This window comes from Chelonoidis abingdonii, chromosome 11 (assembly GCF_003597395.2).
Source record: "Chelonoidis abingdonii isolate Lonesome George chromosome 11, CheloAbing_2.0, whole genome shotgun sequence".
Taxonomy (NCBI): Eukaryota; Metazoa; Chordata; order Testudines; family Testudinidae; genus Chelonoidis; species Chelonoidis abingdonii.
This window is the reverse complement of record NC_133779.1, coordinates 23099422-23117408: the sequence shown is the minus strand read 5'-3', so window position 1 is coordinate 23117408 and position 17987 is coordinate 23099422. Positions and strand designations below refer to the sequence as shown.

Here is a 17987-nt window from a genome sequence, read left to right as displayed (position 1 = left end):
GTGCGCGGCTGCCATTTTCGATTTCGGAACTCCGTTGGTTTTGTGGAGTCCGGAATCGGATGTTGTTTAAGCGCGCTCAGGGATCGATATATCCGACCATCTAGATGAGACGTGATATATCGGATCCCCGAGCAATTGATTTTTTAACGCGCCGATAGTGGCGCGTGGTATAGACGCGTGGCCTTGAGATCGTGCAGTCCCTACTGCCCCGCGATGAATTCAAAGTCCCTCTAGCGATCCCAGCATGCCAATGTCCCCCGCCCCCGCAACCCCCCATAGCCACGGGAATATCACGATCCCCAAACATTTCTGTTTGTGGAACTCCCCCCCCCACTTGAATTATCACCGATCCAAAACCCAATTTCCTTGGCTCGCCTGGAAACATCCCAGCCATTCCCTGCTGGAATCCCAGCTGTATAATCCCAAGAAGCCCAGTTTCCCTTGTGGAACTCCCTGCCCGGATGCACTACGCCAAAACCCCAATTTCCCGTGGGTGAATCCCGCACTGTGATACACAGATCCCAAAGCCCAGTTTCCCTGTGGAACGTTCCCCAACGCTGTATATTACGATCCCAACCCACATCGATCCCGCGCGGTGAAGACGGGTGAGTAGATCGATTTTAGATAATCGATTTCAGCTACGCTATTCTCGTAGCTGAAATTGCGTATCTAAAATCGATTTTCGCGCGTCGTGTAGACCTGGCCTCAGATTCCCCGTCCCCAGAGCCAGGCCGCGGTGAAGGATACAGCACGATGCCAGCCAGCAGCCAGTAGTCATGGCGTCGGTGCCAGATCTCATTCAGCTTCCCGGAGGAGATGGCTGCCCGCTCCTCGTTCTGCCACAGCGTGTGCAGCTCTGCGGAGAAAACGAGCGGTGTGAGATCCACGGGGGTGCCCACAACGCCGAGACGAGCCCCTGCTCCTGACCAAGATTGGGGCCCCGTCGCACCGGGCGCTGCACAGACCGTCCGCCCCTCCCCACTCTTCGCACCCGCTCTCCAGACGCTAGCCCCGGCACACCAGTGGCTCTCGGGTGGCCTCTCACCTGTGAAGCCGCCGTCTGCGATGTTGAACATGAACCGGGGCTTATCGGCCCTGTCTTCCTTCCGCCCGTTGGCCTTGCTCTCCTCCTTGATGCTGCCCGCCTTGGGCTCCTTGCCAGCTTCCTTCTCCACCTTCACCTCTTCTGCAAGCACAAGGGAAGGTGCGGCCATCATTAGGGGTCAGAGTCAACGCCCCCAGTTGCTATGCCCACCGACCGACCGCTCCGGCCTAAATGCTACCCCTCACCTCCCACCCCCACCCCGCAGTGGCTGTGCGTGAAAGAGCTGACAAGGGCGTCCTTTTAAATATCCATCATTAGGGTTCAGAGTTAACGCCCCAACGGAGTTGCACTGGGCCAGTTCACGCCACGCGGAAGGAAGTTACCTTTCTTCACCTCCGGCCCTTCCCCATCCCCCTTCTCCTTGGGCTCATCGCTGTCAGCAGGTCTGTCCTCAGCCTTCTCCGTCACCGGCTCTTCCGGCCCGGCACCTGGAACCAGACGGCACCGAGACCCATGAGCCAAGATCAGCCAGGTGCCCCCGGGACAAGCTCGGGAGGGAGGCAGGTTAGGACCCATCTTGGCCACAACCTCCCCAGGGAAGGCCCAGCAACAATCCCAGCCTCAGTTTCCCCATCTGTCAGACAGGCAAAGCGCTGGATCTCCATCCATCCCTATAGACACTATGCATCCATCCACCCCATAGATGCTCTCCATCCCCATACACCCATCCATCCAGCCCCATAGACACTATCCTTCCCCACTGACGCCCACTGACACCAGCTGGCCCCACTGATTCCAACGGAGACACCGGGCGTTACCCGACTTCTCCTTCTCCTCCTTGACCAAGGGCTCTGTCTCTGGCTCCTTCTCCCCCGGCACCATGGGCTCGTCCTCGTCCGCTTTCGGCTCGCTCTTCTCCCCGGGGGAGGTGGTGGGCGTGGGCTGCTCCGCAGCAGGGCCCTGATGGGGAGAGGACATGGGTTCGAGGAGGCGGAAACGCTGCAGTAAATCCCCATTTATCTGCCCCAGAACGAGGGACGGATTATCACCCCTGCACAGCACAAGTGGGGAAACTGAGTCTCAGAGGGAGGCACCTCCCTGGATCCCATCCTCAGCCACAGGGGAATTATCCCATGGAATCAGGGACCTGCCCACTGGCCAGTGCCCTTCTGGGCCGTCGCGGGGGGTGGGGGGACTCACAAAGTTTCGGTGTCGCTGCACCAGGGAACAAGGGAAAAACGTGCAAATCTCAAAACTACCCGAGCGCAGTAGAGACGAGGCCCGGGCAGCTGTGCCTCGCCCTGCACCGCGCGTGGCCAGCGGAACGGGAGATCAGCCCCAAGCAAGGCCCCGTGCCCTTGGTACCAAAGTTTAGTCCCAGCCCCCCTGCCTCAGTTTCCCTTTGGGTCCCTAGCTGGGCTGGGAAGCGCCAGGATCTGCACCGTGCACCAACCTCCGTCTCCATCCGCTCGCTGCTTTTCGGGTCCTTCTCCGGCTCCTTGGCCTCCAGCTCCTCCTTCTCGGCCAGCGGCCCCGTCCCGTCCCCGCGCTCGCTGGGGGCTGGCGTGGCTGCGAGGAGACCAGCATCAACTGGGCGGCGCCAGGGGACCCCGCCCATCCCCCCTGTGCATGGGGGCAGGGACCCGGGGCGGGGTGAGGCCCCAGGCTCCTCCCCCATGATAGGGTGAGACCCAGGCTCCTCCCATCCCTCCCTGGGATAGTGATGCCCCCAAGCTCCTCCCCCTCCCTGTGCTGTGATAGGGTGAGGCCCCAGGCTCCTCCCCCTCCATCCCTCTATGATAGGGTGAGGCCCCAGGCACCTCCCTCTCCCTGCGCTGTGATAGGGTGAGGCCCAGGCTCCTCCCCCTCCCTCCCCACCTTGATAGGATGAGGCCAGAGGCTCCTTCCCTGTGATAGGGTGAGGCCCAGGCACCTCCCCCTCCATCCCCCTATGATAGGGTGAGGCCCCAGGCACCTCCCTCCCTGCCGCTGTGATAGGGTGAGGCCAGGCTCCTCCCCCTCCCTCCCCACCTTGATAGGATGAGGCCAGAGGCTCCTTCCCTGTGATAGGGTGAGGCCCAGGCACTCCCCCTCCCATCCCTCCTATGACAGGCGTGAGGCCCCAGGCACCTCCTCTCCTGCACTGTGATGAGGTGAGGCCCAGACTCCTCCCCCTCCATCCCCCTATGATAGGGTGAGGCCCCAGGCTCCTCCCCATCCCGCGTGTGATAGGATGAGGCCCAGACTCCCCCTTCCCTGCGCTGTGATAGGGTGAGGCCCCAGGCGCCTCCCTCTCCTGCGCTTACAGGTGAGGGACCCCAGGCTCCTCCCCCTCCCTGCTTGTGACCCCAGGCTCCTCCCCCTCCCTGCTCTGTGATAGGGTGAGGCCCCAGGCTCCTCCCCCTCCCTGCGCTGTGATAGAGTGAGGCCCCAGTCGCCTCCCCCGCCCATGTGGGTGAGATTCCCAGGCTGCAGCCCAGAGGGGCGGTACCCGGGGATCGGTGCCAGGCCCTACCTGGCTTGGAGGTGCAGGGCGTGTTGGTACAGCTGGGCTCGGGGGTGGTGGTGGAGGTCTTGATGGTTGGCGAGGAGGCGCGGGACGACCGCTTGGAGTCGGCGCTGGGGTCGGGCATGAGCTCGGGCATGCTCCACCGCCCATTGATGTGCTCAAATTCCTGCACCTGCGAGGAGCAGACGGCGCCGCATCAGTCCCACACGCCAGGCGCCCCCCGCCCCGGCCCTCTGTGGCCCCGTTCACCCTCCCTAGCCCTAATTCAGACCCCCTCCCCGACCGAGATCAACTCCTCTGCCCCAAATGAAATGGGGGAGCCTGTCAGACACACAGTGAGAAAAAAAACCCACCTCAACGAGCTCAGTTTAAACAGACAAAGGGCAGGAAGGGAAACTGAGGCACGGTACGGGGGTGGGGGGAGGCGGAAGGTCAGTGGCTATTCACTGAATCATGCTGTCTCAGGCCTTCCCCACCCCCTGTCCAAGCTGCCCCAACTCCAGGATCGGCTTCACTAGACACCGAGGTGACGCAGCTCAAGGCCTCCTCCCTGGAGGCCGCTCAGCCCGCACCTCGGATCCTCTCCTGGCGTCCAAGCTCCTTTCCGCAGTCCCGGGACCCTGGACCTCAACCCCAGCCCCCCTGCCAACCCTCCTCCCGCCCCTGGCAACGCACCTTCTTCTTGACCAGCGACATGACGCCGATGCGCGTCAGGACCTGCTGCCGGGACAGCCCCTCCCTGGGCACGCCGTCGGCGAAGGTCTCCGAGCCGTCCGCCCCGGGCTCACACAGGTGCCTCATGAAGAGGGAGACGTAGGCCCTGCGGTGGGGGAGGCCAGGAGCTGAGAACCATGGAGCCGCCCGCTCAGCGAGAACAGCCCTGCTGAGCGCCTGGGCTGGAGGGGAATCCCTGCTGGCTGGCTGCTAGCAACGTGCGGGGGCTAGGACACATGGGATGGGGGCGAAATCACTGGCTCCCCACCCTCGAACGCCTGCCAGATGCCATCAGACCTAGTTTCTCATCCCGCCCTGCGTAGGGAGCCTGTGTGGCGGGCCGGCTCCGGGTAGGGGGACAGCCACAGCTCAGGCACGCCCCCCCCCATTGCCCCGGCCTGGCCGCCCCCACGAGGGGGTGATCTCCGTCTGCGCGAGGGAGGGGGCGGCACCTTCCCGCGCCCACTCCAGGAAAGCAGACGGCTGGCGGCGCAACAGGGCATTCAGATGAGTAAGAAGCGTCATCACGTGGCAAGGGGGAACGGGCAGCACCCACGGATTGAGGGGGGGGCCTTGCTTCCCCACCCTCCCCGGGCCCCAGAGAGGCTGGGGGAATCGGGGAGCAGGGTCTCCCCGGTCAGCCCGGCCTGGCGAGCTCTCCCCAGGCCGGCACTTACTTGAATTCCTTCTCCGTCTTGCCTCGCAGGTCCCGGACCAGCCACTGGGTGGTGAAGGCGTCCTGGGGGGGCATCCCCCAGCGCATGACGGCGTTCAGGAAGGCCTTGCGCTGGCGCGTGTTGAACCCCAGCACCTGACGGCGGAGGCGGGTGAGAGAGAGAGAGAGAGAGAGAGAGAGACACCCAGCGGCCTCCCCGGGGAGCTCCCGGTCCTCTGCCAGTCCCCCCCAGCGGCCTCCCCGGGGAGCTCCCGGCCCTCTGCCAGTCCCCCCCAGCGGCCTCCCCGGGGAGCTCCCGGCCCTCTGCCAGTCCCCCCCAGCGGCCTCCCCGGGGAGCTCCCGGCCCTCTGCCAGTCCCCCCCAGCGGCCTCCCCGGGGAGCTCCCGGCCCTCTGCCAGTCCCCCCCAGCGGCCTCCCCGGGGAGCTCCCGGCCCTCTGCCAGTCCCCCCCAGCGGCCTCCCCGGGGAGCTCCCGGCCCTCTGCCAGTCCCCCCCCCAGCGCCCTCCCCGGGGAACTCCCCACCCTCTGTGGGGCCCATTGCTGAGAGATGAGGCCCTGCTTAGCAGAGCCAGAGCTCACCTGCTTCCCCTTCCTGGAGCCGGGGAGAGAACCCAGGAGTCCTGGCTCCCAGCCCCCACTGCTCTAACCACCAGCCCCCACTCCCCTCCCAGAGCCGGGGAGAGAACCCAGGAGTCCGGGCTCCCAGCCTCCCCTGCTCTAACCCACCAGCCCCCACTCCCCTCCCAGAGCCGGGGACAGAACCCAGGCGTCCAGGCTCCCAGGACCGTGTCTCACCTCAATGTTGCCCCCGACTCGAGCCAGCAGCGGTGGCAGAGGTTTGTCTTTCTCGTTGCGGAGCTGGCGTTTGGACTGGCGCCGGCCTGCGTGGGCAGAAGGAGACGCGATGAAATGCCCCTGCCCGCCAGCCCAGAGAGGCCGGAGCCGGGAACGGAGCCCGGTGCTTGGCGTGGGGACGGCTGGAGCAGCTCCCCGAGCTGCACGGACCCCACCCCCTCCCAAACTGAGCCCCCACCATGCCCCCCGTGACGCGAGGCACGAGATCTGGAGGCGGTGGTCAAAATACATCCAGGATGCTGGGCTCGAAGCTTCCCGCCCGGCCCAGCCACCTTCCAGGGGCCGTGTTCAGAGAGCGGCTGGGTCTGTCTACACTACAGCTACGACGCCGGCTGTATCCGACGACGCCCATGGACCTTGCTTGTTAACCCCCCGCTATCCGAGCTTTTCCACGAGAAAGAAGAGCGGCTTTTCCGCCCGCGTGCTCACGTCCACGCAAGAGATACCACCTCTCCTACGTGCTAACTACAGGCCGAGTCACCCGGGCCTCCTCCTTGCAGGAGCAGAGCAAGTTTAGAAAAGCGGGAGACAACGGACGGAATCTCAGTCTTACTGCAAATTTCTGTGGTTTCTTTTCTGCCCCACAAAAAATTGTCCCGCCTAGAAGTCTGACATGCCAACGTGGGGTTTAAATGGGCTTTGGAAAGGGTCTGATGTCTTTCCCCCGAGCTGTGATACCCCCAAACCCGGGCCCTCACCTTCCGGCCTCTCGTCGAAGTCCTCGTCCTCCTCTTCCGATCCCACCGAGTACTCGGACTGATTGTCTGAAATACCAGCACGGCAGTTTGTAACCGGAACCGGCCTGGGGGACGCAGGGAATCCGAGCACAGATCCCTCCTCCTGATCGCCGCAGCTCGTTAGCTTGGCCCACACGGCCCCAGCTTAAAGCCAAAGGGGTCGGCTCATGCTATCCCAGCCCTGCCCCCCAGCTCTACCAGTGCCCCTCACTCCTGACCCGCAGCCCCTGGCCCCCCCGGGCTCCCCACCCAAGCACCCACCTTGATCCTCCTGCGCAGCGTCGTTGTAGTTGACCTGCTTCCGGACCCGTTTGCCCTTCCCCAGGTTGCGGGCCAGGTCTTCCTGCTGCTGCTCGTAGTGATGGCGCAGGAGCTTCTCCCAGTAGTCGGGGTCCACGTTCTCCTCCTGCTTAATGATCTCCCGCTCGATCTCCTCGATCTGCCAAGGCAGGGCGGGGTGAGGGGCGGGGCCGGGGCGGGCGGGGTCCCCTGCCCCCCAGCGCCCGCCCCCCACTCACCTTGTCCTCCTCCCGCACCACGTACTGGGCCACCTTGAAGGAGCTGAGATACTCGTTCATGTTCTGCACGTCGGCGTCGTCGGTGGCGTCCTGGTTGCGGTCGAGCAGCCGGGCGATGGCCTCGTTGTCGTAGTGGATCACGCTGCTGTCTTCCTCCTTGTTCTCCCCTGGGGGGCCAGACCCACGGCAGGGCAGAGGCCCCTCAATCCCCATCCCCCGGGGAAGCTGGAGCCAGGGGGCGAGTCTGGGGGGGCTCCCTTCCCCTGCTGCAAGCCCCGCCTCCCCCCTGCTGGGTGGTCCCGCTGCCCTCCAGGCTCAACCCCCCTGGGATCGCAGGGCCCCCCCGTCCCTCAGCCTGGCCTCGCCCCCACCCCAGTCAGGCCCACACACAGCCCAGGCTCCTCCTAGTCCTGGCCCCCCCGCCCAGCTGGCCCCCTCAAAACTCCACCACCCATCCCCCACACAGCCCCACACAACCAGCCAGCCCACCATCCTCCCCACCAACCCCACCCCCTCACCAGCATCCCCTTACTCTCCCCACACCCACAGCCATCCCGCCCACCCCCCCAGCTCCCTCCCAGCAGCCACCACCTGTGTCCCCCAACCCCACCCCACCATCCTCTCCCACCACCCTACCCCCAACTCTCCTTCCAGGCAGCCCACCTGTGTCCCCAGCAACCCCGACCCCAGCCATCCCCCCCCACCCCCTATCCCCACCCCTCCCATTGGCAGCCCCACACCTGGTCCCCCAACCCCGGACCCCAGCCATCCCTACCCCAGCTCCTCCCAGGCCAGCGCCCGACCTTGCCCCTCAACCCTGACCCCAGCTAACCTCCCCCAACCCTGTCGCCCCACACACACACACCACTCCCGACCCAGCGACCCTCAACCTCCGTTCTCGTCCTTGCGAAAAGCTCCTCAGTGCCAGAATTCAGGAGTCGTCCAGCTCTGCTTGGACATTGCGGCCGGCCTTGGAGCCCAGCCCTGGGCGCTACTCACCAGGCTGGGTCAGCATCATACTTCCGCTGGGCCACCTGCGGATCGCTCCTCCACCGAGGCCCGTGTCACGAACGGTAGATAATCACCTTGTTTGGCCGGCCGTGCGTGGCGTGAGCTCGGCAGAAGGCCTGCGGGCCAGTGGGGCGTGGGCGTGGTAGATGCGGGGGGTGCGGTCAAGTCTCCCCGTCTGTTGTCCGTCACCGAATAACACCCGCCTACCTTATCCACCCATCCACTCGGACCCACCCGCCTGCCTCCCCGTCCGTCACCAACCACCATCCCACACCCGCCTGCCTCCCCCTGACCCACCGCCTGCCCCGACACCCCCGCCTCCCGCCGCCTGACCACCGCCTGCCTCCCGACGACCCCCCCTGCCTCCCCGTCCGCGCTGACACACGCCGCCTGCCTCCCCGTCCACCCGACACACCCGCCTGCCTCCCCGTCCGTCCACCCAACACACCCGCCTGCCTCCCCGACCCACCCGCCTGCCTCCCCATCCACTCGACCCACCCGCCTGCCTCCCCGACCCACCCACCTGCCTCCCCATCCACTCGACCCACCCACCTGCCTCCCCGTCCTCCTGACCCACCTACCTGCCTTTCTGTCCATCCCACCTGCCTCCCCGTCCGCCTGACCCACCCGCCTACCTCCCCATCCGCCTCACCCACCCGTCTGCCTGCCCGTCCGCTCGATCCACCCGCCTGCCTGCCTGTTCCTCCACCCAACCATCCAGGCATCCAGGGATGACGGTTTTGTCCCTTCCCTCCTTCGCTCCCCGTGACCCAGATCCACCCACCCCATCTCAGAGGCAAACATCTACCTACCCCGTCCTCCAGGGCAGCTCTCTGCCTGAGTCCCCTCCCCAGGGGCATCTCTCTGGCCAGCCACCTTCTTCCCGGACTCCCCTTCCCGGCAGGGCCGTAGCGCCCCCCCAGGGAGGGGCCAGACCCCTGACTGGGGTAAAGAGGGGAGGCTCCGTGGGTGGCCGGGGCCCGGCTCTCCTCAGCAGGCATGCTGGGACACCTGCCCCCGAGGGAACTCACCTGAATGTCGTTGTGGGGGTTCCAGTCGGAATCGAAGATGACCACCGTGTCGGCAGTGGCCAGGTTGATGCCCAAGCCCCCCGCCCGGGTGGAGAGCAGGAAGCAGAACTGCTGAGCCCCGGGAGCTGGGGGGAGAGATCGCACGGGTCACACGGGGGGAATCCCAGCCTCCTGCATGGGCAAGAACCCCCCTCACCCCCCAATCTGGATCTGGAACCATCAAAGCTCTCGCTGTCCGGGACCACGACCCTGGGCACTGCTGGGACTGGGGCAGTGGGGACCGGGTTGGGATCTCCTGCCTGATGAGAGCGGAACACTAACGAACCAAACCACCCGCAGCTGCCAATGCAAGTCTCCGCTACAGCCGACTTCCCCCGACCAGCCACAGGGGGGTTCGCGCTGGCACCGGGATCCCGGGGCCCAGGCTGGAGGCGTCAGCTCACGATGTCACCACCTCCCTGGGCGGCGCCTGGCGTGACGGGCCCCCGATCTCAGTCTCGGGGGCTCTGGGCAGGAGGAATCGTACCATTGAATCTGTCGATGGCCTCTTGCCGCAACGTCCCAGTGATCCCGCCGTCGATCCGCTCGTATTTGTAGCCTTCATAGTCCAGGAAATCCTCCAGCAGGTCCAGCATTTTCGTCATCTGAGTGTCCAGGGGAGATCAGAGTGCTCAATACTGGGCTCCAAAAACATGGCTCCCTCGGCCGGCGCTGAGATGCAGCCACCTCTGGGGCGGGGCGACAGGTTATACAGGGATGCCTTGCCCAGCGCTGAGATGCGGCCACCTCTCGGGTGGGGCAATTGGTTTTCCAGGGACCCCTCACCCAGCGCTGATACGCGGCCACATCTGGGGCGGGGTGGCTGGTTATACAGGGACCCCTCACCCAGCGCTGAGATGCAGCCACCTCTGGGGTGGGGAGCTGGTTACCCAGGGAACCTTCGCCTGGTGCTGAGATGCAGCCACCTCTCAGGTGGTGCAATTGGTTACCCAGGGACCCCTCACCCAGCGCTAAGATGCAGCCACCTCTGGGGCGAGTCAGCCGGCTACCCAGGGATCCCTCGCCCAGCGCTGAGATGCAGCCACCTCTGGGGTGGGGCAGCTGGTTATACAGGGACCCCTCGCCCGGCGCTGAGATGCAGCCACCTCTGGGGTGGCTGCAGCCTCTGTTAAACCCCCCATGGCCGTGCAAGAGTTTCAGACGGGACGCAAAGAGAGGCTGCTGTATACGTCTGGGAGGGGATTCAGTGGGCAGGATGGAATTGCCCGGGGCTGGAACTCCCCAGAACGCCTGGGTTCGCACCCTCCAACGCCCGGGGGTGGGGTGGGGTTAATGACCCCGAAGCATGTGGGCATCGGAGCAAAGACACAACGTCTGCGTCACCCGCACGAGGCTGTGACGTAACCCGCAGAGCCAGGCCGACACCACCGCTGCTGGCCCCTCACCTGAGAGAAGATCAGCACCCGGTGCCCCTGTTCCTTCAGCTTCCGCAGCATCTTCTGTAACAGCATCAGCTTGCCCGAGGATTTGATGAGGGCACCACCCTCATAGGCGCCGCTCGGCAGCTTGGGGGACTCCTGGCGAGGCAAAGACGCCAGCCAGTCAGCTCCGAAAACCGCCCCCACGCCCACCGCCCGTCCCACCCCAGCTGGGGCTGATTCTCCTAAGGGGAGATCTTTGGGACGGACCCCAGTCATAGAGTGGGTAACGGGATGGAGACCGCCCCCCCGCAGCGTTAAATCCTCAGCCACAATGAAACAGCCTCGCCAAAAACCCACGGATTCCCTCCACCACCTCATCCGTTTTTAAATAAAATTCACTCCGTTTTTAGACCCCCTGCAGGCCGCGCCCACTAATTTACCCATTGTTCAATCAGGGCTCAGATTCCAAACGCGGTAAAATCGCTGGAACATTTTCCCAAGAAGGTGCCATGTCGATACGCTGCTTTAAAAGGATCCTTTCCGGACCGAAATCGACATGAAGTCGTAGAATGTGTCCGTGGGGCCTAATCTGCATATAAAGCTCCACCCAGCTCCACTGACCCCGCCTCCTGGGGCCAAGCCCCTCCCTTTTGGGCTGAACCATGGTCTGCCTGACACACCCCCGTCATCCCTTGGATGGGCGGGACATACGAACATCCTCCAGGGTACATCAGGGTCTCCCCAGACCTCCTCGCCTGGGACGGGCGGGACGTACCAACGCACCCACACCCTCGGGGTACACCGGGGTCTCCCCAGACCCCCCTCCCCTGGGAGAGGCGGGACATACCAACGCACCCACACCCTCTGGGGTACACTGGGGTCTCCCCAGACTCCTCCACTCCCCTGGGATAGGCGGGACGTACCAACGCACCCACACCCTCTGGGGTACACTGGGCTATCCCCAGACCCCCCTCCCCTGGGACAGGCGGGACGTACCAATGCACCCACACCCTCCGGGGTACAGCAGGGTCTCCCCAGATCCCTCTCCCCTGGGACAGGCGGGACGTACCATCGCAGCCACGGGGAAGAGGTAGGGATGGTTGCAGCACTTTTTGAGGTCCATCATGATGTTGAGCAGGGAGACCTGGTTTCCGCCCCCCCGGGAGTTGAGGGCCTCGAAGTTGCGGGTCAGGATGTATTTGTAGTATTTCCTGAGCGGGGAGTGGGAGGGAGGGTGAGGCTGGGCCTTGCAACCCCCCCAGCGCCTGCTCCCCAGGGACCCTGATGCCCAGTCCCCAGCTCTAACCTCTAGACCCCGCAGTAGTCCTGGCTCCCCGCCTGCTCTAACCCACCAGCCCCCACTCCCCCCCCAGAGCCGGGGAGAGAACCCAGGAGTCCTGGCTCCCAGCCCCCCCTGCTTTAACCCACCAGCCCCCACTCCCCCCCCAGAGCCGGGAGAGAACCCAGAGTCCTGGCTCCCAGCCCCCCTCTTTAACCCACCAGCCCTCACTCCCCCCCAGAGCCGGGGAGAGACCCGGAGTCCTGGCTCCCAGCCCCCCTTGCTCTTACCACCAGCCCCACTCCCTCCCAGAGCCGGGAGAGAACCCAGAGTCCTGGCTCCCAGAAAATCGCCCCTGCTCCTAACACCACCAGCCCCATCTCCCTTCCAGAGCGAGGGAGAGAACCAGGAAAGTCCTGGCCCCCAGCCCCACCCCCTGCTCTCATTCCCGTTACACACACACACAGGTGCAATGGGCAGGGAACGGCTCTCCGATCCCATCGATAGCACATTCTATTGACTCTATTTCCCTATGACCCCACTAAGCCCAGCTCCGCTCCCTGCCCCAGCACCCCTAGCGCCGCCCTGGAGCCAGCCCTGCCTGCTGGGAGAGACCCGTTTGCTTGAGCCCCCCACCCCTGCCCACAGCGCCACCGGCGGGGCAATGGCCTTTAGCTGGTCCGCCCAGTCCCAAGGGACCCCTCCCCGGACGAGGCCGTTATTCTGCATGGGGCTCAGCTCACGGCGCACGTCAGCTCTGTTCTTGGCCGCATTGTCTTTGAAGAACATCGGCCTTGAGGCGCCGCAGCATGTGGGGCCAGCATTCGTGGCAGCTTCTTGATCTGGTCTTCCTTGGAGATGTCGGCCGAACTCCGTCCAGGAAGCCTCAGGTTACATGTTGGGGCAGCGCGGACAAATGGGCGCGGGTTAGCTGGGCCCCCACCCCAGCAGCGTTGTGCAGCCTCCCGTCGCCGGGCCCAGGCCAATCCCCCGGCACGTCATACAGCCCCCTTAGCGGAGGAGGCACCCCCTGCGCCTGCCCCTGCTGAGCCCGCCAGCCGTGCCCCACCCCACTCCCCTGCTTTCACTAGAGTGATGTTGGACCAAGGGGCTTGGGGTCTTCGCATCCTCAACAGCGCACAGGCACCTTTGTGTTGCGCACGTGCGTGGCAGGTCCCATTACTCTAAGGGTCGTGGGGCGTGACTTCCCACGCACTCCCCCAAACTAGTCAACCAGTGGGTGTGATCGGGGTGGGGGGGTGTCTCCTTGAGTGGGGCGATGTTGCCAGGAAAGGGGGTGGAATGAATTCCAGGGCGAGGTGCGTCCCGTTCCCTCGGGGGTTGCAGGGGGCGGGGGTCTCCCATGGGCGGGAGGCTGACGACATAACTTGAAGCGCATCCGGACGTGAGCGAGTGGAGCAGGTGAAAAGTTCCTCTCCAGCTTGTTCTGCAGCGGGGTTCCGGTTCAGCAGCAGCTTGTGTCGATCTTGTAACCGTTCAGCACCCTAAAAACTGCGGGGATGGGGGCGTGGGGGGGGGGCTGTCAGGGGTTCTGCAGCCCCCAGACAATTGGGGGCAGCCCGAGGTCCTTGCGAGAGCTGACAGAGCTCGGCAAACCCAGCCAGACAGAGCTGGAAGCCACCGAGCTCCCCACTCCCCTCCAGGGCCGGGATAGAACCTAGGTCTGGCTCCAGCCCCCACTGCTCTAACCCACCAAACACCACTTCCTATCCAGAGCGGAAGAACAAACCAGGAGTCTGGCTCCTCAGCCACCCCCTGCTCTAAACCCACCAGCCCCCACCCTCCCGAGAGCCAGGAGAGACACCAGGAGATCCTGGCCCAGCCCCCTTGCTCTAGACCACAACCCATCCTGGCCGCAGAGCCAGCGGAGAGAGAACCAGGAAGTCCTGGCTCCCAGCCCCCTTGCTTACACCGCACCAGCCCCCACTACCTCCCAGAGTCCAGAACGGTCTGGTCAGCCCCTGCCTACAGGCCCCCCCAGAGCCCCAGGAGTCCTGGCTCCTAGCGCTCCCTGGGCTCTAACCCACCGACGCCTCCACTCCCGCCCTCATGCCTGTACCTTGGAATCATGATTGTTTCTTCAGCCTTGAGGAGCCTCGTCCAGCCACAGTGCAGGCCCAGCGGATGGAGCCCAGCGACCGCCTGTCGATAGGAGCAGCTGGTCAGTGACTGAGCAGCACGTGGAACTTCACCTGAACTTGCCCTCTGCACGAAAGCCTGGGCCGGGTGTAGCGGTGCAGCAGTCATGCCAGCGGACCCCCCCACGGGGTGCAGGCCCTGGCCAGGCGTCTGGTGGCTAACAGCTGGAGACCCAGAGCCACAGGTCCATGCAGCGCCCCCTCAGCAATCCCACACCCCTGCGCCGCCTGCCCAGCTCAGCGCCCTGAGCAAGGCCGAGCACGCGGTGAGCCGCGCTTCACGCAGGAGACACCGGCGCAGGCAGGTGAGGTGAACGACAAGGAACCCAGGAGTCCTGGCTCCCAGTCCCCCGCATCTTTAACCACCAGCCCCATCCCCATCCCGAGCTGGGGAGAGAACCAGGCGTCCTGGCTCCCACGCCCCAACTGTCTAACCAGCCTAGCCATCCACACGCCCCCAGGGCCGGGGAGAGAACCAGGAGTCCTGCTCCACAGATTCCCCCCATCTCTAACCCACCAGCCCGCACTCCCCTCCCAGAGCCGGGGAGAGAACCCAGGCGTCCTGGCTCCCAGCCCCCCCGCTCTAACCACCAGCCCCCATTCCCCTCCCAGAGCCGGGGAGAGAACCCAGGCGTCCTGGCTCCCCTGCCCAATGAGAACAACCAGGCACACGCGGCTCGGGGGGCAGGGTGTCTCGCCTTCATCTTGAAAGCCTTCTTCCCGCCCTTCATGGCGTTGTCCTCGAAGGAGAACTCGTTCTCGCGGATGATGGAGCGACTGTCCTTGTCGCCCGTGTACGTCACCACGTAGAATTTGGGCGCCCACATCTGGAACTCCCGCTCCCAGTTGATGATGGTAGAGAGTGGGGCGCTGACCAGGAAGGGGCCTTTGGTGTGACCCTGGGCAGAGAGAGACACCCAGGAGGTTAGGGGGCAGAGAAAAGAGCGGGTGGTTACCCAGGGACACTGAGATGCAGCCACCTCTGGGGCGGGGCGGCCGGTTACCCAGGGACCCCTTGCCCGGTGCTGAGATGCGCCCACCTCTGGGGCGGGGTGGCTGGTTACCCAGGGACCCCTCGCCCGGCGCGGAGATGCAGCCACCTCTGGGGCGGGGCGGCCGGTTACCCAGGGACCCCTTGCCTGGTGCTGAGATGCGCCCACCTCTGGGGCGGGGCGGCTGGTTACCCAGGGACCCCTCGCCCGGCGCGGAGATGCAGCCACCTCTGGGGCAGGCGGGACAGGGTGGCTGGCTACCCGGCTGCTGTGCCCAGGCGCCGTTACCTCCTTGTAGAGGGAGTAGAGGAAGACGATGGTCTGGATGGTCTTGCCGAGCCCCATCTCGTCGGCCAGGATGGTGTCGGTTCCCTGGGCCCAGGAGAAGCGCAGCCAGTTGAGCCCCTCCAGCTGGTACATGTGCAGGGTCCCGCCCGTGGCGGTGATGAACCGCGGCTGCGTCTCATACTTCACCGTGGGCTGCAGGGCGAGAGGGGGAGCTGGTGATGGGGGGCACAAGGGATCACACAGGGCGAGGCAGGCCCGCCCCACTGATCACACACTTACAGCGCTTCTAAGCACCCCCAAACCCACAGAAACCATCCCACCCACAAACCTACACACACAGTGACCCACCGTCCCACCCACAAACCTACACACACACAGTGACCCACCGTCTCACCCACAAACCTACACACACACACACACAGAGTCAGTGACCCACCATCCCACCCACAAACCTACACATACACACAGTGACCCACCGTCCCACCCACAAACCTACACACACAGAGTGACCCACCGTCCCACCCACAAACCTGCCCACACACACACAGTGACCCACCATCCCACCCACAAACCTACACACACACACACAGAGTCAGTGACCCACCGTCCCACCCATAAACCTACACACAAACACACATACACACACACAGTCAGTGACCCACCGTCCCACCCACAAACCCACACACATACACACACACAGTCAGTGACCCACCGTCCCACCCACACACATACACACACACAGAGTCAGTGATCCACCGTCCCACCCACAAATCTACACACACAGAGTCAGTGACCCACCGACCCACCCACAAACCTACACACACCCCCAACACACACACACACACTGGGGGGGGCGTGGCGTGGGACAGACACACACCCAGACACACACTCACGTCGTTGGTGGGGGAGTTCGGGGGGCCCTCCGGCGGCATCTCCTTCTTCTTCTTCTTGTACCTGCGGGGCTGGGCCGGGTCCTCGCCCATGATCAGCTCCCTGGGCGGGTGAGAGCAGGGTTGGGAACCGACCTGGCTCCGGGGACGGATCGCGGGGGGCCCCGCAAGCCCCCCGCCGCAGCAGGGAATCGGCGAGGTGAGCCGTGGGGCAGAGGGCGCCGGCGGGCAAGCCGCGCCCCACACTGAGAAATGCCCCCGGCCCCTCTGCCAACAGATCGAGAAACCAGTTCGGGTTTTCTGCCCTCTCCGGAGCTTCGCTCCGCCGGCAGTTTCAAGCCCAAACCCGGGGCTGGGCGGTTTCCGGACCCCCAGCCTCGGGGCCCCGGCTCGCCCCACCGGCGCGTACCTGTGTCTCCAGTAGGCGTGCTTGTGGAAGTCGAAGTCGGGGATGGCCATCTCGTCCTCCTCCCACGTGGACTGGTCGTAGGGCAGGTCGCGCCACTTCACCAGGTAGTGGTAGATCCCCTTCTTGTCGATGCTGCCCAGGGAGGAGCCGGTGAGCGCTGGGGCGGGAAGCGCCGGAGGCAGACGGGGGCCGGCGGCTGGAAGGGGCTGCGTGGCTCTGGGCACTCAGCCGACGCCACCCCCGCCTCGCCCGATGCCCAGTGCGGTGCCAGGGACTTTGGGGACAGAAATGAGGGGCCCCAGCTCTCTGTAGGGCCGCCCAGGGGTCCCCGAGGCAGCGCAGGGGGCAAACGGGGCACACCCAGGGCCCCATCTGTCCGCCATGCTGCCCCAGGGCCCTGGGTGTGCCCCGTTTGCCCCCCATGCAGCCCCAGGGCCCTGGGGCAGCGCGGGGTGCAGACGGGGCAACCCAGGGGACAGACACGGGGCACCAAGGGCCTTGGGCAGCATGGAGGGCACACGGGGACACCCAGGGTGGCGCGGGGGGCAGGCGAGGAACACCCAGGGCAGTGGGGGGGTCAGGCGGGGGACACCCAGGGCAGCGTTGGGGGCAGATGGGGCAGCACAGGAGGCAGACAGGGACACCTGAGGCATCCCGGGGGACAGACAGGGGGCATCAAGGGCCCCGGGGCAGCTTGAAGGGCACACGAGGACACGCGGGGCAGCGTAGGGGGCAGACGGGGACACCCGAGGCAATCCGGGGGACAGACATGGGGCACCAAGTGCCCTGGGGCAGTGTGGAGGGCACACGGGGACACCTGGGGCAGCGCGGGGGCAGACGGGGACACCCGGGGCGGCAGGGGGGGCAGGCGGGGCATCGCAGGAGGCAGGTGGGGGACACCCGGGGCGGTGCGGAGGGCAGGCGGGGGACACCCAGGGCAGCGTGGGGGCAGACAAGGACACCCAGGGCAGCGCAGGGGCAGAGGGGGACACTCAGGGCAGCGCGGGGGGCAGGCGGGGGGCACCCAGGACAGCGCGAAGGGCCGGCGGGGGCACCCACCTGTGGTTGATGACGCGGTGAATGGCCATCCACTCGGGCTTGATGCCGTAGCGGTAGAAGCGCTCCTCCATCTGGGCGTAGAGCGGGTCCTTGCTCTTGCGCTTCTCGCTCTTGCCGTCGTCCTCACCGGAGCCGTAGTCCAGCGGGGGCGGCTCGTCCATGTCGTTCTTGCGCTGGTAGTTGCGGTACATCACCAGGTGGAAGATCTCCAGCTGGGCGGGGAGAGGGGCGGGGGTGAGGCGCTCGGCCGGCCGGGCCCAGGGGCGGGTACTGGGGATCTGCGCGCACCCCCATGCGCCCCAACACCCCCAAGCCCACCCTGCGCCCTCATATTCCCGCCCACACCCATGCCCCCACACCCCCATGCACCCCCACACAATCCCATGCACCCCCC

The 17987-nt window shown here is 65.4% G+C and overlaps 1 protein-coding gene across 1 annotated transcript in view; it reads right to left on the bottom strand.

Annotated features, from left to right (window-relative positions):
* Window positions 1-17987, bottom strand: part of CHD3 (chromodomain helicase DNA binding protein 3) — a 60459-nt gene that overhangs the window by 8600 nt on the left and 33872 nt on the right. Inside the window, 28 exon segments of the mRNA XM_075071348.1 lie at window positions 651-856; window positions 1046-1186; window positions 1429-1533; window positions 1864-2005; window positions 2499-2614; window positions 3561-3726; window positions 4230-4374; window positions 4946-5079; window positions 5740-5825; window positions 6498-6563; window positions 6798-6975; window positions 7055-7221; window positions 7938-7991; window positions 7994-8095; window positions 8098-8127; window positions 8130-8181; window positions 9097-9221; window positions 9623-9740; window positions 10542-10673; window positions 11587-11728; window positions 12518-12579; window positions 12581-12614; window positions 12616-12727; window positions 14473-14854; window positions 15236-15427; window positions 16129-16228; window positions 16535-16666; window positions 17594-17919. Of these exon segments, the coding sequence (XP_074927449.1) occupies window positions 651-856; window positions 1046-1186; window positions 1429-1533; window positions 1864-2005; window positions 2499-2614; window positions 3561-3726; window positions 4230-4374; window positions 4946-5079; window positions 5740-5825; window positions 6498-6563; window positions 6798-6975; window positions 7055-7221; window positions 7938-7991; window positions 7994-8095; window positions 8098-8127; window positions 8130-8181; window positions 9097-9221; window positions 9623-9740; window positions 10542-10673; window positions 11587-11728; window positions 12518-12579; window positions 12581-12614; window positions 12616-12727; window positions 14473-14854; window positions 15236-15427; window positions 16129-16228; window positions 16535-16666; window positions 17594-17919 (3747 nt within the window).